Source organism: Pollicipes pollicipes, unplaced genomic scaffold (genome assembly GCF_011947565.3).
Source record: "Pollicipes pollicipes isolate AB1234 unplaced genomic scaffold, Ppol_2.1 Scaffold_2555;HRSCAF=2994_pilon_pilon_pilon, whole genome shotgun sequence".
Classification (NCBI taxonomy): Eukaryota; Metazoa; Arthropoda; class Thecostraca; order Pollicipedomorpha; family Pollicipedidae; genus Pollicipes; species Pollicipes pollicipes.
This window is the reverse complement of record NW_023596136.1, coordinates 13,287,163-13,311,269: the sequence shown is the minus strand read 5'-3', so window position 1 is coordinate 13,311,269 and position 24,107 is coordinate 13,287,163. Positions and strand designations below refer to the sequence as shown.

At 50.9% G+C, this 24,107-nt stretch overlaps 1 protein-coding gene across 1 annotated transcript in view; it reads right to left on the bottom strand.

Moving 5' to 3' along the window:
• Window positions 1-22,259, bottom strand: part of LOC119107340 (lachesin) — a 62,288-nt gene extending 40,029 nt beyond the window's left edge. The window contains exon 1 of the mRNA XM_037230770.1: window positions 22,114-22,259. Within this exon, the coding sequence (XP_037086665.1) occupies window positions 22,114-22,195 (82 nt within the window). The 5' untranslated portion in view covers window positions 22,196-22,259. The remainder of the gene's footprint in view (window positions 1-22,113) is intronic.
• Between the last annotated feature and the right edge of the window lie 1,848 nt (window positions 22,260-24,107).

Here is a 24,107-nt window from a genome sequence, read left to right as displayed (position 1 = left end):
TGCTTTGCTGAAAGCGATCTGTATATTGTACGATGTGTTTTTGGTTAGTCATATATGAAATGCGGAGTTAATACAAGAATGCATGCTTGACCCACCTTTTCATGATGGGATTTATTATGAAAGCAGCAGGGATTGCAGTACAAAAAACGCATCAGTGTTCATTATGCCATGCCACAGTACTGCACTAAATTGGTGTCGCGATGATACTGCTGACCCATGCCATTACACAATGTACCACATTAGTCGACTGCTCTATGTCAAGCCTATGAGATACCAGCTTACAATTTATGAATGACTGGTAACAACTGATTTAACAACGCCAAAGGACCATGACCAGCGAGAATGCTGTTCCAGGACATTGGTTATATTAGATTTAACTAGTGATTACATAAATAATCCTAAGCAAGAAAAACAGTCTTGGTAGCTCAATCTAGCCATCTTTACCAAAGAAATCACAATGCTTTGGCAATAAATTCATAGCAGTGTTGCAGATTTATCAATTTTTGCATACAATTTGCATTTCCAGCCACAAATAATAAAGTAACTACTGTGCGCATCATAGGATATTAATGTCAGGACTACAGCACTGCAGGCAAGGATAAGTCAACAATACAATATTGACATCTACTGTCGTGGGCAGGTTTCGGTAAGAGTTTTTTGACGCCATATGACATTCTTCACAGCATATCGTGGTTCGCTATTAAGAAATGTCCTAAAAGCTGACGGTCGCTACGTTACATACGTCAAACAGCTCACCAAAGCTTATGTTCCTAAAAGCTGACGATCGCTACGGTGCATATGTCAAACAGCTCACCAAAGCTTATGTTCCGACCTAAGACAAAGAATCCACAAACAAGCCATTCATTAATCTGCAACCCAACATAGCTCCCGCGACGAGAATAGCCGGTTGGCGTCAGTTTTCGTGCGTTTCGAGGCATTTTTAAGACTGGCTGCCAGATGCTTCCAGGTATTGCCGTCGTCACAAAACGATTCCATGACGCCATCAGACAATGACGTCATGGGGCGCACTTTTACAAAGTTTGAAATTTTGCTCCTTAGGGTCCTTGAGATACAAGTAAAAAAGGAAAAGATTACTTGTACTTAGGTACACCAGATATGAACGACTCAATGATTATGTTTTCGACGCTGATCTGAGATTCCACCGCCCAGCGGCACCGGCAGCTGGGCATCACGCTTGGTTATCCAGGGACAACCCATACCAGTGACTGTGGACCGTGCAAATGCATTTTTAATTGAGGTAAATATGACCTCTTAAGTTGATGTATGCACACACACACACACACACACACACACACACACACACACACACACACACACACACACGCACACGCACACGCACACGCACACGCACACGCACACGCACACGCACACGCACACGCACACGCACACACACACACACACACACACACACACACACACACACACACACACACACACACACACACACACACACACACACACACACACACACACACACAACATGTATATGTATGTACGCAAGCACCTACTGGAAAATAAGAGCTTCTCTAACCTTGTGGTCGAGCAAAAGCTCAGGTCCGCATTGAGTCGGCCAAACCCGAAGCCACAGGTTGTAAAGCCGACCCATCAGTTGTTCTATGAAAATCAAATCTCTCCGTTATACAAGGTCGACAATAAAATCAATAGAGCGTCTCTAGGTCATGTATCAGGCCGACCAACAAAACACCGAAATAAGGTTTACCATTGTTACGAAAGTAGAAAGAAGATTAAGAATTGGCTACATATCAGTTATTACTAGAACGGAGCAGCTGAAAGTGTAGTGAAAACAACCTGATCCCAGCCTAAAGCCAACTGAAACGTACCAGCATAGTCAACGAGCTCAAATCCCCATGCGGAGACTGCCGGTTCCATAACGCGGCCTATATTGGAATGACTACGACATCCCCATCGCCATGCATAACTATGCACCTGCAGAAGGGTGCACCAAACTAGCATATAGGCAAAATTCATCATCAAAACTTTCTTCGCCCTGACGAAATTGAACACAAATTTTGACAAACGAAACCTTTGACAAACGAAAATACCCTCGTCTTCAAATCGTGTTCAAACAAACGCCGTCTGCAAGACCTGGAAGCCATCATTATCAGAAACTGACTATGTGCATACATGCACGGTTCAAGCTTTTTTATAAGCGGCTGTCCCTTGGCACAACTATGGCCGTCCTTCTGGAGACACGCCTCTGCGATTCCTGCGTCACAGATCGCACATTCATTATATACATACATGCTCGGTTCAAGCTCCTTGATCAGTTCGCAAAACGACCGGATGCCGTCCGCACGATAGCGCGCTGGCCGTTCGCTAGTCGTATTCATAATCTACCAGAATCAGTGGGCTTGCTGGTTTATTCGGATGTGCACACCCACAGTGACGTGTAATTCACGTACGATTCTCCGCGGGCGATGCCATTCAGGACCTTCTCCACAGAGTTCTACCGAAATGCACGCAGATTCGGTGGGGACGGAGTGCAATCATTCTTATTTGGCTGTGAGCGCACGATATTCTTTTATATCTAGCTGTCTGATTCATAGACAACTATTGTCATTCACATCCGACTTATTGAGGCTCAATATACCTATACGAATTCCCGTTTGTTTTCATGAAGCAGCAACGCAGTACTGAAGCCTGCTGTACGACGGCAAGCTATTCCGCGACGTTGTAGTCGGCAAAGCCGCCCGTTCACTATGCCATCCGTGTAGGATTCCGGACTTGCCGCGGCGGATTAGACCGGGCCCTGAAAATTCAGTCCGTGACGATTCCTAACGTCAATTCATTCCCGGGGGGCAGCCCGGCAGCGGCCGCCGGCCGGCAGTCTCCAACTCCTCGCTGCAGGCTGGGCTCACGCCGGCATGTATATATATATATATATATATATATATATATATATATATATATATAAGCCGTCTCGGCCGTCCGCCCACCCGGCCGGAGCGTCGGGGCCGCCGCGGCGGGGAGGGGCTGTCGGCCTGTCGCCCGAGGCGGTATGAGGCGCAGCGACCATCCGTCCAGCTGTTTCACGGGTCACCGCCAGATGGATTCGGCGAACTCGTCATACGGCGCGGCCGGCCGTCGTGGCCGGATGGACGCTCCATCTGCATTGGGGGGTCCCGATCAGCGGCCAGCGCCGCCCACTCGACTGGACGGACCGCGGACGGCACGGACCGGCGGGCGGGCACACAAGCGTCGACAAATGCGCCTGCGAGTGCGGCTAGTTGTGTCTCCGTAAATCACTGCCGAGAAGCATATCCGGCCGCCGTGGGACGCATCATTGGACCGCATCGTTATTGGGCAGGGGCGTCTCACAGTTCACTTGGCCGGCAAAGCCATCCGTCGCATATGACATGCTTTCGTGAATGGTCGCATTGTGCGCCACATGACCGACCAAGGTACTCGTCGAAGATGACGTGTTTTGGTGAACGATCACACTGCGTGCGCATACCGGTCGTTCGGCCGGAAATAACGCACGTCCTCTCGTCGCTGACATATTTGATGTGGGTGCTGGTTATGGCCGATCCTCTGACAGAGACTAGACGGCGGCAACGCCTGGAAATATTGCAGTTTTACGGAGGGATGGAGAAGAGGTATCAGCATTACTAATTGACCAACTTTTTGGACTATCGTCCTCTTCTGGATATGGTCGTTTGAAACGCTTGGTACATCCTAGTACACCAGATTAAAACGAAAGTCCGGACGATTATTTCATTCGTGGTACTTAAAAATATTGTTCGGTTCGCACCTTTCGCAATGAACATGCAACGACAACTTATCTCTATTTAGACATCAAAACAAAATGCGCTCTAATGCACTGCAGGGGATATAGTGCTTCCTTTCACCTTGCTATTGCAATACTCTGTAAGCTGGCGACTGACAGCTAGTTCTTGTATGCCCCGTGAGCTTCACTCCGCTTTTCATTCCGGTTTGCTTGTATAGACCACTAATAATCCAAATACTCAAGACTTATTTCGCAAAATTTACTAACAACAAACACAACCGTTAATTTCTGAGCCTAACTGTTTACGCGTATTAGCTGGAAACGGTTCAGGTTTACCGGCTTATGCTCTTCATGAATGGCAAATGATCTCATACCTTATATAAGGTTTCGCCATTTTCAATAAACATGTCAGTGTGGTGAGTTTACAGCGGTGTAATTTGTTTTCAGTGCTGAGAAAGCAGCATCAATTACAACAAAATTATCTGTTATCCTTAAAAAGCGACCGGTCTTGGCTTGGCCACATCGCTAATCACAACCGCTTGGTTCCAACAGCGTCAAATGCGTCCAATGCACCAGTGAATCCACAATGGCAGTGCACCAGCCCGCATCGGAGATGGACGCGGTCCTCGCACGTCGATACTAGATCGTCTTCCAAATCGTCTTCGAAGACCACACTGACTCCCTCAGAGTGACAGCGGGCCGCGCCGTCACCGCCCTCGTTCGCCCCTGCGAGCGGCGCCTGCGTAGATAGGCTGCCCACAGCACATGCGCAGCCGCCGCCCGCAGCGCGGCGCCGCCAGGCACGCGCTGCCTCCTTCCGGCCGTCCCGGCGGCGGGCGTCGCGCGCGCCGGCAGCTGGCCGACCGCCCGCCCGCGGGGCGCCTGTCGAGCATCTGACGCGTTGGTCGGATATTCCCGTGGCGTCGGTCAGCCGCCGGGCTGGCTGACCCGCACGTCACGCCGGCAAAACGTCGGGCACTGCGAGAAATATCTCTGGCGGAATTCCCAAAATGGCTTAGCGATCCCTTGCCCCGTGCGCCGAGACAGCCATCTGCGAGCGAGCGGCATCGCGCCGTTTTAGCATTGGTGAACCGCACCGAGTATTTCCGACCCCAACTGCTGTGCCCGTTAAGGCCTGGCTGGCTATGGCGAGCAGTTTCCGCACACTCCGGAGGCAGGGGATGAGAGGCGGTTGACCGCGACACACCCCTCCCCTAGCGACGATGGCCGTCCGCTCTTTCCCTCCGGCGACAGATGTTGCCGACACGGGTGACGTCACGCATCGATGGACCGTCTCCGGTGACCCGGCTGCGGCGAGAGCGGACGCCCGTCGCTGACAAGCTGACGGCGAGAACACGAGACGGACGGACCGTCGAGGAGAATGCGAGAGGGACGGCCCGTCGCAGACAACACGAGACGGATGGGCTGTCGAAGAGAACACGAGACGGACGGCCGGCCTCGGAAAATCTGAACATCACGACACTACGAGAAAAGTCTCAGGCGGCTTTGGGTGAAATCTCTGGACTCCGGAATCGTCCGCGGGTGCACGGGTTGAATCTCATGGCAGCCTCCTCGTTTGGTTCAGTTAGGGAAGCGAGTTTGACGAGGCTCACGGGAGGAGCGGCCAGCTCGACCGGGGTCAAGGTCAGACTGAACGTGGAATGACAAATGGGAAGTTGAGCCTGAGCTCCAACAGCAGATGGCCGTAGCTCAGTCGAAGAACAAGAGACGGACGCCAGAGGCAGCATGGAGAGCACGGAACAGCGAGGGGCGGCCAGTGCCGCAAGGTGGACATGGCGGCGCACCGCGACGTGATTTAAGTGTTAAAGGTGCTGGAACAGGCACGCGTGCCTCTCCAGGTCCGCGCGCTTTTTGCCCCACGCGCCGCTGTTTCGCGTCATAAAACACGCGCCTCGCACGGAGGTAGCATACACCTGCGCAGGCACCGACTGACCACCACACAGAGGGCGTTTTCAGAGCCACCACCACCCATCCCATCACACCATCACAGAGCCTCAGCAGCCTAGGACCACCTGCCATCGTCCGTCATCCATGCTACAACAGTGAGCGCGGTTAAGACCGCCATACGCGATGAGATTTTAACCACTGACAACTGGTTTCATCCGGTGCGTATGTAGTGCTCTGGTAGGTCTGTTTTAGCTTTTTGATCAATGTTCGTACCATTTGTGCACACCTTTTGTGTGTGCCTTCTCATATTCCACCTGGATGACCCGAAACAGTAATATCCAAGCCATCCTGTGGATGGTTTCCAAAACACTGATACTGACGCTGATTCTGATACTGATACTGATATTGATACTCAGATACTGACACGAAACGGACGGCCAGTGCGGCATTGAGGGCAAGGGACGGACAGCCAGTGCGACCGGGAGGGCACGGGACCGACGGACGACCACCTTAGATGAAATTAAGATGGAATATGTTTCTAGTTAGGTGGGAAGTACGATCGATGAGTTACCGTTCGGTTTCATAGATTTCTGATAATGCAAATTGCGGTCTTGCTTGCTTAGCGTTGATATCAATAATGAGTATGCTTGCGTCGCTCCCGACTTCCCACACCCTGTAAACCGAGTTATCAACCACGGCTGGATAATGGGTAATAATACATATCGATTGACGCTCCCGCGAATGCTGTATGAGCCGCTCAGGCCTCGATTTATCGTCGTCGTCGACTTGAGCACATGCGAGCAAACATTTCCCGGGGGTTACACGCCAACTAGTGAGTATTTACTCGCGCTGTGAGGAGCTGTATGGGGCGCCATTCACTCGCCGGCCGGGGCCGTGTCAGCGACACCATGCCCAATTTATCCGCCAATTCCGTGCACAATTGACCTGTTCAAACAGCAAGGCCACCGACCTCATCCATCGACACTGCCACCAGTTCTCCATTAGGGTTCTCACAATGAGCGGCGGTGACCTCTCCTCATTGATGAGAGCTTACATACGTATACAGATGCATTTGACATAATGAGATCCGTGTGCTGTGTGCTGAGTGCCCCACAAGAACGCGGTGCATGCGTGCAATAATACAGTGGCATTCGTGTCGCCGTGCGTGACAAACTCTTGTCATGGTGCTAAAACAAACAAGGCTGTATTTAGCGCTCCCTGATGGCATCGCAGGACGCCTCGGTGCCGGACATGACACGAGGCACGGCAGCCACGCGCAAGATTGGCGTCAAATCGCATCACATGCCACGTGCCGCGGCCCACATTTGCTCTTCGAAATCGCAACTGATTTGGGAGCTGATTGGATCCTGGCAGTAACTCTGCACGCCGCCCAAAGTAGACCGCCGGGCACCTCCGCCGCTCGTATCACTCGGCCAGTCTGGCAGCAGCTCGCGGGCGATGGCCGACGCTCAGCCGTGGTGAGCTGGCGTCTGGAAGCCTCTCCCCGGGCCGCTTGGCCGGCTGTCAGCTAGTGACCGGTGCCTGGCTGCCTCCCGTCAGCTAGTGACCGGTGCCCGGCTGCCTCCCGTCAGCTAGTGACCGGTGTCCGGCTGCCTCCCGTCAGCTAGTGACCGGTGTCCGGCTGCCTCCCGTCAGCTGATGGCCGCTACCCGGCTACCTCCCGTCAGCTCATGGCCGGTACCCGGCCGCCTCATGTCAGCTCATGGCCGGTGCCTGGCTGCCTCCCGTCAGCTGATGGCCGGTGCCCGGCTACCTCCCGTCAGTTCATGACTGGTGCCCGGCTACCTCATGTCAGCTCATGGCCGGTACCCGGCTACCTCATGTCAGCTCATGGCCGGTGCCTGGCTACCTCATGTCAGCCATGGCCGGTACCTGGCTGCCTCCCGTCAGCTGATGGCTGGCACCCGACTACCTCATGCCAGCTCATGGCCGGTGCCTGGCTACCTCACGTCAGCTCATGGCCGGTACCCGGCTACCTCATGTCAGCTCATGGCCGGTACCCGGCTACATCATGTCAGCTCATGGCCGGTACCTGGCTACCTCATGTCAGCTCATGGCCGGTACCCGGCTACATCATGTCAGCTCATGGCCGGTGCCTGGCTACCTCACGTCAGCTCATGGCCGGTACCCGGCTACCTCATGTCAGCTCATGGCCGGTACCCGGCTACATCATGTCAGCTCATGGCCGGTACCTGGCTGCCTCCCGTCAGCTGATGGCTGGCACCCGGCTACCTCATGTCAGCTCATGGCCGGTGCCTGGCTGCCTCCCGTCAGCTGATGGCTGGCACCCGGCTGCCTCCCGTCAGCTGATGGCTGGCACCCGGCTACCTCTCATCAGCGGCGTGAACGCAGGATGCGGCAGTACACATCGGTCTCCGGCCGCCCCGGCCATACAAATGATCTGATACGGGGAGCATGCGCCCGGCGCGGCCGCTCGCATGTGTGAGGCTGAGGTGTCTGGTCTGTGATAAAGTGGAGCTGGGGATTCCGGTGTCTGGTCTTTTGAGAGAGTGGAGCCGGGTGTCTGACCTGTAATGGAGTGGAGTTGGTGTCCGGGGGTGTCTGACCTGCAATGGAGTGGAGCTGATGTCCGGGGGTGTCTGACCTGCAATGGAGTGGAGCTGATGTCCGGGGGTGTCTGACCTGTAATGGAGTGGAACTGGTGTCCGGGGGTGTCTGACCTGTAATGGAGTGGAGCTGGTGTCCGGGGGTGTCTGACCTGTAATGGAGTGGAGCTGGTGTCCGGGGGTGTCTGACCTGTAATGGAGTGGAGCTGGCGTCCGGGGGTGTCTGACCTGTAATGGAGTGGAGCCTGGTGTCCAGGGGTGTCTGGCCTGTGATAGTGTGGAGCTGGGGTCCAGGAGTGTCTGGTCTGTGATGTCAAAAGTGTAAAGGGTGCTCGTGGGTTTTTCCTTGTACGTGGCCAAGATATGGCGGACGGGTCCCCAGGTGGCAGTAGTCCTGCCCCACCGTTATTCATTCTCCTGTATCCTATGCTGTCAAATCGTCATTACTGGCCGAAAGGGCTCTTATCCAAATAGCCAAACCAAGAAGGCAAATTGAAATCGTCTGTACCCTGATGAAAAAGTGCGGCAAAATAAGATATCTGGTTATAGAAAATGAATTCCGCAATGATCTGCATACATGCAAACGGTCTTTTGTATGCACTTTCATGTGACGGCCATCCGGTGGCAGTGTGACCCTGCCAATCAGCTGCTGGCCAACCGTCACGCGTTCGGCCGGAGGTCACATCTGGGACTGCAGCCGGGGGCTAATGAGCACCAAGCTCCCCGCCACCCGGCAGTGGGCATGGCCGATACGCAAAGAGGCCTGTAAGCTTTGATAGAGCGGCAATGCCCTTTGCACACAGCGCCTTTGGAAAATGCTCCCAATACCACCGTTAGTTCATGAAAGCAATGCCGGCCGTCTGTCAACGCTGTCCAAATACGAACGCGAGGTTACAGAAGTTGGGCCTACGCACAAATGTTGTTATTTCAATTATCCTTGAACGAAAATATAATTTTGGTCCCAAGAAGCACACTATCAACCATTGCTCTCGTACATTTCAGACGTTAACGTTTTGCACTTTGCCTTCGGCCATAACAGCATCTTTTTCCTACGAATGTGAACTAAATCATTGTCATTACGCAGGCACCATCAGTTTGTCTCTCATTCGGCCCGAGCACGGCCAAAACTCTGCAGAATTAGCATAGCGTGGTCCTAACATAACTAGAAAACTCCTGAATGAAAACAGAATACGTACGGATCGAAGAGTAGGTACGCTGTGCTTACTTAGAAGTCCTTTGAACGAGCAATCAGTCCAGCAATCCAACGTGTTTCCACGATGGGAAGGTCAGAACTCCGCCTCAAAGTTGGTGGCCACTACATGTCGCTTTGCCCTCACTGCAACACCACAGCGCATCACTTTATTTTGTGATACAATCGCGCTGGTTTCACATCGTTAACCGGTTGTGTGCTTCTCATACACCAACTGATGCGCCACAAACACGCCCACTTCAGCGAAGCGGGAATGATAAGCAACACGTAAACACGCATCCGGGCACTGTTCCTGCCGTCACACGCGAGGTGCGCTCTTGTTTGAACTGCTGCTGGCCGCACTGTTTGCGCTGGCCGAAAGCGCCACCTCCGGTTGAAACGCCCGCATGTGCTGCCGTCGCCAATCCGCGGCGATATTTTGGCGGATAGACCCCGCTGTGTTGGGGAAGGGGAGGGGGGGCTAAGACGCGTCCCGACTCGTAAATCACCGCGCCCCGTTCGCTGCAGACAGGCCGGCAGAGGGCCGCCGGCGGACGCCGCCCGGCCGCCATTAATTCAGAGCCCTGCTTGTTTAGACGAGCCGGTGGTGGGCCATTACTCGGTCTGATCCCTCTCAGCGCCGGCTAATTAAGCGGCGCGAGGACGGCGGGCGTGGCTGATACCATCGCCGCGATGAAATGGGCCGTGCATGCACGCCTTATGACGGCCGACACGACACGCGCGGTGACGCTCTGTCACTGTCCGCTGAGCCGTTCTCAGCCAATTAACGCCACTTGGTCGGTGAGAAAGCGCGGCACGGTTCCATGACGGGTTGAGCCGGCTGCACGCGCCGCTGGCGGATCGACAAATGCAGGTGCTGTCTGGCGGTCACCTTGGACTCGGTTGGGTATGCCAAAACTTAGGTAACTAGTTAGGTAAGGACGATTGACTGTACAAGTACTGGAAAATCGAGGGTGTTGAACAATCGTTTTAAAGGGTATATAATGAGTAGTAGCAACATACATAAAAATCATGCCGAAACTATAAGCCGGTGAATATCTAAACCCAGACAGCAACAGTAAGGATTTCAGCCATAGGCAGTGTTGGCCCTCAGTTTTTTAAAACAGCACACCTACAACCTGCTTTCGGGTATGGTAATTAGGTGGGATCTTGGACTTTTTAAATTGAGGGGGTCATGTGAGTCTCTTCATACAAACTGAGATTCTTCATGAAACAGGCAGATCAGGTGGCCAAAATCGGTCGCAGCAGCATTCGTCTGGAAATGGCCCCTTTAGCACGAGATAACGTTCCAAAATGGCCCCGTTAGCACGAGATAACGTTCCAAGATGGCCCCGTTAGCACGAGATAACGCTCCAAAATGCGCGATAATGCCACCGCGTTCCAGAATCAGTAGATGGAAAGACGTCGATCTCTAACATGCCAACACAAGTACCTCATTTATACCATTTAACGAGTAAACTTAGAGTTTTTGGCTATGACATTACGATTATATGCTGTCAAAACATCACACCTTAGGGCATGATTAATGCGTGGCTTGTAGTTTAATGATCCATAAAACTCCATAAGTTCGGGCTGGAGTAAAAGGCAATAAATACCATTGATCAAATACTCATTTTCTACAGAAAGCATTGAAAAAGTTGAACAGTACCTACGTTCCACCGCTGCTAATCATTAATATAGCGGATCTCAGTAACAGTGGCGAATCTCTAATAACGCTTCCACGTTTTTGCAGTTGAAATAAATGCAGAAGAATGGATTCCATGTCAGCAAAGGAAACCCACACGGTCCCTTCAAAGCTACGTGTATTTCAGCACGCGCAAATGACTGCAAGAACACCTTTAGTTCAAAGATGGATAGAAAAAAGGGCACAGCATCGGGCGGATGCGCGTTTCAGAGAAATCCGTCAACTTTAGCACTTTGAACAAAACTGATCAGATGTCCGACTGTCTGCACACAAACTGGTACCGGTTTGCATGCTTTGACATTGTTTAAATCACTGGTTTTTACCATCCGCCCGTCCCAATAACTTAGTGTTCAGTAACAATCAAGGTGCGATAGCAGTTCCACGCTTTCTCTCTTGACACGCTCCCAAAATCAATCCACTGCCGCCACGAAATTGAATGACTCCTCTTTTCTCCTGTGGAGCCTTTTGACCCCTACACTGACGATGTTCGAGGAAATCACCGTCGCCTCTGCGTCGTTCTCACCGCCAAAGCACGACACAATAGCCGGCGAACGCTTCATCTTGACGCGACACAATCGGAGCGGACTCGTTGGCTTTTTATGAGGCCGTTTCCCGACCGCCGCGCACAATAGATGCGTCACAATTTGCAGCTGGCAAGCCGGCGACAGGCGCCCGCGTGTACCATTTGTCTGTCAAGGGAAGGAGCGAGCACCGCAGCGTCATGAATAGGTGATGTGCGCCGAATATCGTTCACGCGGCGGGTGTGGCGCGAGCGGCGAGGCCGCTCACCACGGCTGGCGGCCAACCTCTGTCTGTGCGGTCGAGGATGTATGGAGTCCTGGTGCAGTCGATGCCACATTAAAACTGCTACGGACAGAGCCGCTATGGAAAGCACTTCCATTTCACTAGCTCTATACAGCACGACGCGAGTCTTGCAGACAAACCTTCTACGCGGCATAACTCGCAAACGGCATAACTGGAACGGATAAAACTTTTGCACTTAAAAATGGCTACCGAAAAGTTCCACAAGCAAAACTACGCAAAATAACATCGACGGACAAAGTTCCACCGAAAACACGGTCGCACATAAAGCGTATACGCGCCAGTTCTCCGACAGGACAACATTCCACCGGACGAGATTACACACGACTTTACTTCTACTGACGACACTTGTTCCGACACAGCTCTTAGGCGGGAGAGCTTCCACGGACACAACTTCTGTTCGATATCACCCCCGCACCACCGACTTGCCACCGTTTGAAGTTTCGTTTGACATTACTTTTAGGGACAAAGGTTTCGCTGCCCAATCCCCCGAGGGATAAAACTTCTAGAGAAAAATCCCGTTGCGACAAAACCTCTACGCGCAAAACCTCATCGTGGCACTGCTTCAGCACTTCAAAAATGACACGGATAAAAATTGGCCACCGTAAAACTTCACGGACAAAGGCCTTTTACGGATAAAATGCATGTGATTTGCATGCATGCGTCTTGGATGCACTTGTACTTACATGTGACTTGTATGCTGCCAAAATTCGTGCATACAATGTTCTGACACGACACGAGACTGCTGCTAGAGCTGGAAATTGTCCATTCCATCTGAGGGTTGAAGCTTGAGGAGACCAGGTCAGAAATGTACGTCCTCTTAATGAACAGGTGCCGTGAGTAATTCAATACCCCAGGAAAGTACGAAACTTCATGCGTTTAACACAGTAATGTTCGCGAAACGTCACATCAAAGGCACTCAAGAGCCGTTTCAGGCTGGCATTATTACAGGAGCCTACTTTGGTATCAAATCAGAATTGCACGGAACATGGGATAAACACGGTCGAAAATCATCGTTGGTCGCCAGACTTGCCAAAATAGAGGGCAAACTTCATCCCGAACGAGGTTCTGTTTCATCACCAGGTACCATTTGTCTTCTTACGTCTGCAGATCTGGTCCCAAGTACCGCAAATGTGAAATGACGAATAGGTACCTGGTGATGAAACAAAACCGTTATCGGGTTTAACAGGTACGACTATTATAATCGACTTAATAAAAAACCATGAGCTTCGCTCCCGCTTATGATCTGTTTCGTCCGTTCGAGATGTAACACCAAATTAGGTATCTGCCTGACAATGCTGGAGTTAAAAAGGTTGCAACTACACACACAGCCATCATAACCGCGAACAGATTGTCGCACCGGTGCCACCGCGCGAGCAGTACTGACTTGAAACTCTACGGCAGCAGGTCTAGCGATTCCAATGAACGTCACAAAATGTGACAAAAAAAATGCGCAAGGGAAGTTTTGGCGGGTGATATTTTGCCATTTTGCGAAGATGCTTTGTTCATAATGATTTTACTTGTCCATTATGATCAGAAATGAAGAGCAGACGTTCCGTCGATGAATGCTTGTCGTGTGGGAGTTTTGCTCGCAGACGTAATGTCGCGTAAAATTCATCCGTAGAACATTTTTCGTACAAATGTACCTAACGTCGCACAAAAGTTTTCCTGAGGTTTGTCGTGAAGACTTTTTGTGGTTAATGGTTTGCTGCGTTCGAGTTTTTGCCCGCTAGAGTACCACGCTGATGCATGTTGGCTGCAAAGTTATAACCAAGCATGGCTACCCCCCCCCCCTTCCCCCCTAAGGTGGAGTTCTTCAACTGCAACTGACTTGAGCTGTATGCTACAATAAAAGGAGAGGAAGGATTGCTGACAAAATGCTTAGATTTACTTTTCCGTTTTGTCAGATGATTTGCTTCCAGCCACACGTATTGAAGGAAATAATTGTGCTCTTTTATCAAAAAGCCAGTCTATTTATAACTTGAATCGCCCATGCTGGTTTAAGCGTTTACAGCTTAAGTGCTTCACTACTTTTCATGGTTGTTATGTGCGTAAACGCTGGTAGGTTAGAGGAGACAGAGAAAAATGCTCCCTTAATTTAAATGGTGGACTTTTGCCCCCCCCCCCCCTCTCCCAAATCGCCCGTACAAAATCTAGGCACGAAATCCACATACAAAGTGTGCAGCTTTAGGTTCACTTTTCATTCAGATTTGATCCCAGCCCCCAGCCCTGATCTGTTCTTCCAATCTCAGAGACGTAGCTCAAGATGACTGCTTACCATTTAAGGTCTGGCCTTCCAATCTCAGAGACGTAGCTCAAGATAGCTGCGTACCATTCAAGGCCAGGTAAAACTGGTGTGCTCAGTGTGAGACTATGGTGTGACAAAGCGGAGCTAAATATGTTTATTGCCATTGGGTGGCACTTCCGACCATGTTTGCGGAGGAAGCTATATGTTACAGTTGCGTACGTGTTGGGCATGAGCGACGACAGCAGAAACGAACGCTCGTGATTGGTGCAGCGGGCGACGTGAACATTTGGCGAGACGTGAATTGGTGTAGGTGTGAAACGGTGCGCCACTAGAGTGCATGGTATGTTGCTGCTATCTGCCTGCTTTGAAAAAACACTCTGGCACCGAGCTGAACACCCAATTAAACGAGTTCACCAAATCCAAATTGCACTTTGAAAGAGTCACTGTACTAAACGCCAAAGGGTCACCACGCAATGTAATCACAGAATGCAAGTCACATTGCGACGTTTCCTAGAATTCACGTAATACCGGTCTCGTATTTGCATGTATTTTCCCTAAATAAAGCATTGCATGCTCTCGTACCATTGTCGTGCGAACATTTTAGGTAATTGGTGCTTTGAAAATATCACAAAGTAAACATACTGAGAAAAAACAAAGAATTTTTAAGCATTAATTTCATAATGCTGAACAAGAGGCCAAGATATTTCTCACTACTCGAAACCAAAACTCTGGGCTTTTCAGAGGATTTCGAGAGCACTGGTATTACCGAACAAATAGGATGTGTCCGATCTGACTATGAGTAAAAAGTGCAAAAAGATGGCACTCTCCGTTTAACATTATTTTGTGTTACAATCTGTCTACCTCAGTTCAAAATCCACACACGGAATTGAAACATTCTTTAAAAAGAAACAATCCCAGTGCACAGGCCTTATGTTTTTTGTGTTTTAGAAACATTGGGCGCACAATCACGCCAGTCTTTTTCAAGCACCTTCGCATAGCATAAGATCGGTTTTCAAATGCAAAACACCACAATTCATGCATACGCCAGAATTACCGTCACCACGATTTTCAAAGCGACAGTCCATTAATCGAACGTTTAGGTGGTTTTGGAACTCTGTGTTAGAAGCTTTCAAATGGCTGGGGATATTCATCGTCCTAGTTCCCCGACCGCTCACTTGGAGTTTGGAAAATTTAGAAGATTTCTTAGAGATGGCGACCGGCATATGTATCGCGGCGGTCATACATGGACATTGGAAACCAAAAGAATGAGCAACATGAATTTAACCGCCGGCATACTGTTCCCGTTCCAAAATAAAATAAAAAACATAGGTCACTGATACAAAGACGGCTTGGACTGCATTAAAGGGAAGGCCCTGTCTGACTGTCTGATACACCATTTTGGGCACATCTCCCAAACCTGTGGCGATATTTAGGCGTCTGTACTTGCTCTAAACCTATGCTACATGAACGAAATGTTGACGGCACAATAGCAGATGCACGAGAACGCCTCGCACATTTTGTTGTGCTCTCCTCTCTCTCTCCTCTCTCTCCTTTTGTCTTCTCTCTCTCTCTCTCTCTCTCTCTTTCCTTCTCTCTCTATCTTCTCAATGTCTTGCCTGGGTGGCCAGAGCTCCGCCCAGAGAGCTCTCTCAAGAGAGCTTCAAGTTGGAGCCGTGAAAGTTTTAGACCCTTCCTTTGTTCTCAGAAGACCGGCTTTCTGTGCTTTTCCGTTCTCATCCCCTATGCAGTTTTGTGCCTCTTACCCACCCTCCTTGAAGTTGTGTGAGGCAATTTGTCTTTCTTACTCTGTAGCGGTTTTCTGGTGTTCCGGTTCGATGTTTCCCTTGCTATTGCTTTCTCTTATCACGTCCCCTCCGCCCATCTTTGCACTTCGTCTGCCTCGTTCTCGATTTTCCTTTACCTCCGTATACTTATTCGTATATCCCAATGTTCTTTCTCTGTGTTTCCCTCTCTCTCTCACTTCTTGCCTTTCTTGATCGCAATCTCCTTTCCTTCCGTTCCCCTCGCACCTCTGATTGAACCATTCTCATACCTCACGTGTGCATCTGACCAACTATGTTTAAATTTGTTTCTTTCAAACCAAACGAACATAATTTGCTGTCGTGATCGCGGCAAACCTCCAATCATTGATTACATCAACCATTTCAATTGGCCTGTTTCTAAGACACACAACGATTCACGTAAAGCTACGGCTTCTCGCAAAGCCGCCAGTCATGCTGTTCCCGTGTGCAGCGGAGACAAAGTGGACGCATCTCGTGTTCCCCGTTCCCTGGACGGAAAGCCCAGCTGAGCTCGCCACTGTGACCCGCCGGAAGCTGGAGTCGGACGACATTGCGCGTGTCCGACTGAGAGCGCCGGCCTGCGTCGCTCGTGACGTTTGGCCGCCGCCGACGGCGGGAGGCTCTCGTTTCGTTCCGCCCTCGCCCGCCGTCAGACGAGCTTCCCAGCCCCGGGCGGAGGGTGGAGCGGAGCGCAGACGGCAGACGAAACCACGACATATTGTATGAGCGTGCCCGAAATAAGACTACGCGGGAGCGCTGCAGCGCAACGCAACGCAACGCAAGTCCGTGCGATTGTCGGCGTGCTAATTTGCTACTTAGTTTTAAATGCAGCATACGCAGAAACAGACTAAAAAGCCATATAGCAATTACATGTCTTTGAATGGTCTATTTCGAAATGATTTCGAACCAGTGGGTATAGACTGTAGATATACGCTGAAAACTTTCGCACGAAGTGTTGGTTTTATTTGCTATGCTAGCCCAAGAGAATGTTACGCGGTGGCCTTCATCTTACGTGATCTCACTGCCACCATCTTTGCCGTTTGCTTGATATTTTTTAAGTAGTTTCCATATATTACGAGGGGGTTTGACTCCATAAGTCGACCACGCCAAGTGATGCGCGGCTCGAAATGGAACCAGCTTGTGCGGGGTCTCGAAATAGGAGCAGCTGGTTCGACCACATCGAGATCGCCTCCGCCGGAGAGCCAAAGCTTGAGCTTGTGAGAAGCCATTTCTCTGCTGAAAACGCCAGCACTCCGCTAGCCGGCTTCCAGGGAAATCGCATCGATGAAACAAGAAATCTGCGGACCGTTGATGGCGTACAAGGGAGGGCCGGCGTCCAGTAAATCGAGCGAACGATTCCCCCAGGATGCTCTCAATCTCGACGGCGGACGCTGTAACGACAGCCTGATTGTACAAATCATTATCGATGGCCGTGGCCAAACGGAAACCCAGAGCAACCGAACACAAACTTCTATAAAACATCCGCTGAAGCTGACCATGTCCTCGCAAACAATAGTGTTCAGCGCGGTCGTTAATGGATAAACTTTGATCCCACGGACACTTAGGTGAACGAAACTTACGCAAGACTTTGGTTTGGAGTGGGCTCGTATCTTCGCATGCCTTATTCTGTCTCTGATATGCGTGGTACATGTCGAAATCACACATTTAAACATTTTTCAGGAGCTCCATTACAAAGCAAAAGCCAGAGAGAGACTGTGTTGTTTGGGGTGTCTCTTGGGTCCGCCAGAACCGCCGGGACTGTCCATGAATCCCAGTCAGATATAGCCACGCACCAGCGTGACGCGTCCCTCGGCGAGTGACGAGCTATGCCTGCCCATGCCGTAAAGTGGCCCTTCGATGAGAGCAAACCGTCGACCCTAGAAAACCGTCAGCCCTAGATAGGTCCTGGAGCGCGTCAGTCACCAGGTAGGGCCGCAAGCCAATTATCAGCCTCTACATTGAAGGCTCTGCGCGTGTGTGAGGTGGCACGGTATGCACCTGCCTCCGACTTGCGAAGCACACCCCAGCTGGGCCTGATTTCCGCTGGAATCCTAGATGTATGTTAAAGAATATAGGGAAAACTGATCCTCCTCTCTCCGGGTCATTTCCAGTCGCTCAAACCGCCAAGCTTATAAGATGGGACAGTCTTCATGAGGACTTTATGGGCAATGGCGGCACATATTTTGTATACGTTCGTTGCGTTATGCTTCTTCGTTTGGGTTTGTTGATGGAGAAGATTAACGTCTCTTATTTAAAGACCAAGATGCCTTGCTTACATCCGCACCAGCATACAGTCTGTACAGCCGCTTATGTGCGCTCGTGGTGTACCTTCAGCCGACAGTTTTCAGGATTCATGCGAATATACACAACCTCCCCCGCCAGTTGTGTGCAGAAGTCAGAACAATCCGCTTGGAGCAATTCACTGGTTCTGTGCCCAACATTTCAAACGTAAAGCATAAATAATGGTATACATCCACGAGATTTGCGAGCGCCGATCTGATGTCTCTAGCCGTCTGTGATTATGAGCGGAAATTATTGCCCTGTCTGTTACTCCCTGCCTAGCTTACATGCAGTCCATCGCCGCTTTACAGCTGCCATATCAGACACCAGTCCCCGCCCCGTCAGACGTGGGGGGGGGGGGGGGGTCCGCACATGCTCCCAGAAGCGGTGTTGCCGCCGGAGAACAAGCGGAGCCGCGTGGTGCCCAGCGGCCCCGAGCAGCCGTGTCCAGGCTCGCTGCAGAGGTCTCTCACGCTGCTGACAGCCCATCTCAGCCACGTCATTGCAGCATCGCACAGCCACATGACGTGGGATGCCGAAGAAAGTCGCTCCCCTTCCGAGTGGGGACTCGAGATGAGCAGGAAGCATTCTGGACGGGGACTCGAGATGATCAGCGTGATGACTCGGATGGTCCGAGATTCGTTAAACATAACGATTTTGTGCCAACATTTTGATGAAATGAATTTTTGGCATCAGTGTCCACCGTAAGCAGTGCGTGTCGCGTGAGCCCTGCCCACTATTAAATGTTTTACAACTTGAGGTACTGCTTTTGACACACCTGCCCTGGCCTATAGTTCGTCCACGTGTGCAATATGGCCTCTTGAGCGATCGAATGTAAAACCCGGCCGTTTGCGAAGCGTGAGTTTGTGAAAACGCACCAAGAAAACCAGCTTACCAAACTCGCCAGCACGTAGACTGGCTTACTCATCTACCAGGTGGTCATATCTAGTTGCACAGCGTAGTGCAGAACGTGCTGCGCGTTTACACTGCTGCGGTGCCGCCGGAACCTAGCGGTTGACCTCTGTGACGGGGCAATGTGAGCAACGCTGCGATAGTTTCGGCAGCTCGAGCCGTACGCCAGTTCCACACCGATGCTGTTCACCATCGATTGAACCTATGAGACCGATGACAGCCGGCGCCTTGCTGTGGCCCGATACTGCTACGGCACGGCGTTTTACGCCGGATTGGTGAGAAACCGTCATTCACCTCACCGCTCCTCTCTCTCTCTCTCTCTCTCTCTCTCTCTCTCTCTCTCTCTCTCTCTCCTCCTCTCTTCTATCTCTCTCTCTCTCTCTCTCTATCTCTCTCTCTCCTCTCTCTACTCTCTCTCTCTCTCTCTCTCTCTCTCTCTCTCTCTCTCTCTCTCTCTCTCGCTCTGCAGAGGACAGGACGCTCCAGCGGTGCCTCGGCGAGAGCAAAGCTGATGTCTCCACGGCTCCGATCCTCCGGCCGACCGGGCGCGAGACGGAGTGGGTGTCGAGCGGCACTCGACGACGCGTCCGCAACGCCCGCCCGCGCCCCGCTCGCCTCGTCCTGCGCCGCATCGGAGCCCCGCGGGGCAGACGGCGCGAGCGCCGCCCCGCCAGCCGTTGAGGCGCACCGTCAGACGTGCCGGTCTCGCCAGCTTGTTCAGCGCTGTTTGCGGACCGCTGGGGTGTTGGTGTCACTGGGCTGTTGGGGACGTGCACGGCGCTCAGCGGTCTGTCTTCAGTAGCAATGCGCTCTGTTTACGTCATGGGCAATGTTGTTGCAGATGATGGAGACACAGACGCACTAGAGACGAGGCACCTCATCGTAGGCCTAGTCCTAGTGTTATAAAATAGCTGCATCGCCCGAAATAAGAAGCACGGCACGGCCTGACGCAAGTTTTAGCTCTGTCTGTCGCGGGCTTCACGTCCGGCTTATCGCTTGATCTTCCACATTTCAGCAGCGGCTTATTAGTGAGGTGTTGCCACTCGTGCCGGCAAGGGGTACCAGGAGTTCCGGGTGGCCCACAGGCCGTATGGTGCAACAAATAACCAAAATCAATCAGGCACTGTCGAAGTTGTCGGGGGCTGAGGAACTTACCGCCTACCGTTCGCCCTCAGCCTGCAGCCTTGACCCGAGGAGGAGTAGCAAGGAGAGAAACCAACCCGAGTTCTTTTCGGTTTAGAATACAAATGGCTCATAAGGGCTCCAAGCCAAGTCGACGAGAAATCTCCTGATTGAATGTTTATCCTCGAAAGAAGAATGCTATCAATTCTTAGTCACGCTTCTTTACCAGATTGGCTGGATATCTCATCATGTACTTGAGATATTCCGTCATCTGTCGGGTACATTCAATCCATTTATCTTTTCACAGAGAATCCATTTGGCCCATTCATGGCTGATCATACAGTGCCACGTGGTAGTGATTAGTGCCAAGTCGGGCAGTGATTGGTGCTGTCTGGCGAGTTGCCACCCTTGCAAACAGAGAAAGAGAGAGAGAGAGAGAGGAGAGAGAGAGAGAGGAGGGAGAGAGAGAGAGAGAGAGATGAGAGAGAGAGAGAGAGGAGAGAGAGGGGAGAGAGAGAGAGAGAGAGAGAGAGAGAGAGAGAGAGAGAGAGGAGAGAGAGAGAGAGAGAGAGAGAGAGAGAGAGGAGAGGGATAGAGAGAGAGAGAGGAGAGAGGAGAGAGGAGGAGAGAGAGGAGAGAGAGAGAGAGGAGGAGGAGGAGAGAGAGAGAGAGAGAGAGAGAGAGAGTCGGCCCAACTGCAAAGCTCTGGTAATGAAGTCTCCCGCGATGTTTCTCCACCGGCCATCCACATCCCGTGAGACCAGGCTGCGTTTGAGTTATGTTTTGTCGATCACAATAATCACCTCATAACTCACCAACAAACGGGATTCCCATGGTTACATACATTACAAGGATTCCCTTTACAAGCTCTTCAATGTTAAGGGAATCATTCCACTGCGGCTGAGCTAACTGAACTAAAGGCAATTATATAGGTGTCAAAGTAAACACACGTTGGGATATTTCTTCATTTATTTCTGTTGACTTAAGTTTGGAAATTTCTCCGCAGGGATGGTCCAGCAATGGTCTCGATCTAAGGGAGTAGTTCTCTTACCATCAAATGTAAGCTTCCAGCACGAAGATGTCATGTTGAGAACGGGTCGCATGAAATTATTTTAAAAACCATCGTGGTGTCTTAAGAATGAAGCTTCGATGAAAATCATCTGAGAGGGTACATGTTAGCCGATGACAGTAACGCTTACTTTCAAAGCTGGTGTTACCGCAACAAATATCGGCTACTCCGCAAACAGTTAATCATGTGCCTTACGCCGGAGACTTCACGAGGCGCCGCAAACATTTCACAAGCATACTCTTGAAATGTTGCGTTCGGACTTTTGGTTCAAAACCCTTTCGGTCGTTGGAGGAGCTGTCCTTTAGCCAGCATAACTTTTATAGGCTCAATAATTGTTGGAATCTCTATGAAATTATTTCATCCCCTAAGCATTCAAGCACCCAAGCATTCAGGTTGTATGCAGCTGATGGAAACGACGAGATGTGTGAACTCAGTCGACAGGAAACCTTGTTCTTTTTTTGGAAAAGGAGACACGTGTTCCGTTTAATCTTGGGTTTCTTTTAAGTTAATTGGTAGCACAACTGTGCGATGCTTACTCGCATGCGAGTTAATAACTTCGAATGTATATTATCTTAAAAGGTGTAGATTACACATCGAATATATGTCGGTGCTTACGATACCAAAAAAAAAAAATGCAAACCCAAAAAGGTGCGACGTATTTCGCTGATAGACAATGCTGTTCCACCGGTTTCTACTCACCGTCCGCCTGAGACGTGGTCATCCCCAGCACCACCACCACGACCACCCCCACTGCCAGCGTCTGCGCCTCCGACCCGCGCATGGTGCCGGCTCAGGTCACGTCTGGCACCATGCCCGGCGGCAGTCGCGGTCACAGGGCGCGCGGGTCACGGCCGTGCACGGTGCGCTCGCACGTCCCGCTCCGACGCTCCGCCCGGCACGTCTGACCGCCGGCGCCGGCGGTCAGACGTGCGGGACGCCCGACGTCGGTGTGGCGGCGCTCGGGGTGTACGCACGTTCGGAGGGGGCGGACCGGGAGGTGGGCAGCCGGCTGGCGCTGGAAGAAAAGACGGTATTCGGTCTAGCACCACAGTTTGCTGCAGAAGAGAGGCCTAGGCCTATGTTAACGTACCACAATAACGAATAAGGAGCATGTAGGATAGAGGTCAATCTTGCAAACTAGCCTGTGTACTAAAGTGTTTTGAATATAATTGGACGCAAATATTTGCGAGATATGTTATATGCGTACTTACGCATCTACCATATGCATACAACTGCACATGCAGTTCGTTGCCTGACCTGTTCATTCATATTTGTCAAATCCTTCACAGAGCTCTGCAATACCAAGTTCTCGGTCTGGAGTCGAATCCGGAATGGTGGGGTATAATAGCATTTCACGTACTTTGAGCCTTAAATGTCCACCTTGAGTGATAGTTGGCATAATTGATTTTGAAGTCGGTAAGTCAGCTTCTTTACTCTAATTCTCATTGAATTTCGGTCAACTAATGTCATCCCAAATCACGGGATAGACTTGCTCGTTTTGCTCGGGATGCGATATCAAATTTCACGGGTCGCGTTATGGTAAGCTGCTCGAAAATATCCGCTGGAAAGCGGCATGCGCAGTACATACTTAGGACCCAGTGCTCGCGGAGGAGAGAGAGCGACCGTAGGGGCCGATTAAGTGTGTAAAGTGTACAGACATTGCGTACAATCGCGAGCAAGCCATGATACGCCCGCTTCCCGTCATTGTTAAGAGTTTGAGACACGTTCCAGACACCAGGAGATAGCAGTTGCGATGTTTTGAGCAGCTGCGACGCTCTTTTAGACTTACGCGACGAGACAACACCTCACAGCAGAGTCACTTGATCCGGGTGTAGCGTGTCGGTCGGTATCACCTGACACGTCAACAAGGCTAGAGACCCGCGAGACTCCATTTCTGTTCGGCAATAAAGGGCCGTGCGACCAAGGATCCGTTGGGCAGCCATCATTCGGGATTCACTGGGCGCTGAACAGAAGCATGAAAGTCACATGACACCCTAAATATTTACCTCTGCTTTCCGAGTTTTTGGTTGTTTTTTCGCTTACGATTGCTGGCACTAAGCTTGTATTCGAGAAGCCTCGCCACGTGGTTGATTCTCTCCATATTGTTCGTGAAAACCCGAACATGTATGGAATACACAAACACTTACAACCCTCCGAGGAGATAGATGGAGGGAATATTTCGATGTCCCTCCCCTCTCCAATGTTTTGCCGATAGCGAATAAAAATCAAAACGCACAACGCGCTGAATTTTAATTGCCTGTTCCTTGGTCTTTCTTATACGTTCTATCGAGATTGAGGCCTGGTGTTGTGCAAAGTTACTGTCTCATGCCAGGCCACTCTGAGCTCACCCTCAGGGCACGTTTGGCAACTGACAACATGTTTGAGGTTAACCAATTTTGGCAAAATTTGCGGAAGAGGTAGAACAGCATGCATCATCAAATCTACATCTTTCAGATTTTCGAAATATACAATATCGGTGACCTGAGACAGGTCAATTTTATCCTATTTTCAGACTTGGTCCCAATTTTAACCGATTGTTACAGGACGTCGATGCCAAAATATTTTACGCAACATGCTATGCATTGCTGAAGATAACGCAAATATTTCACGCTATCGAATGACCTGTACCTATTCACTCAGTGGTTTGCCATTCCATAGCGTACAAACAGACGCTGAATTTAATGCATGGTAAA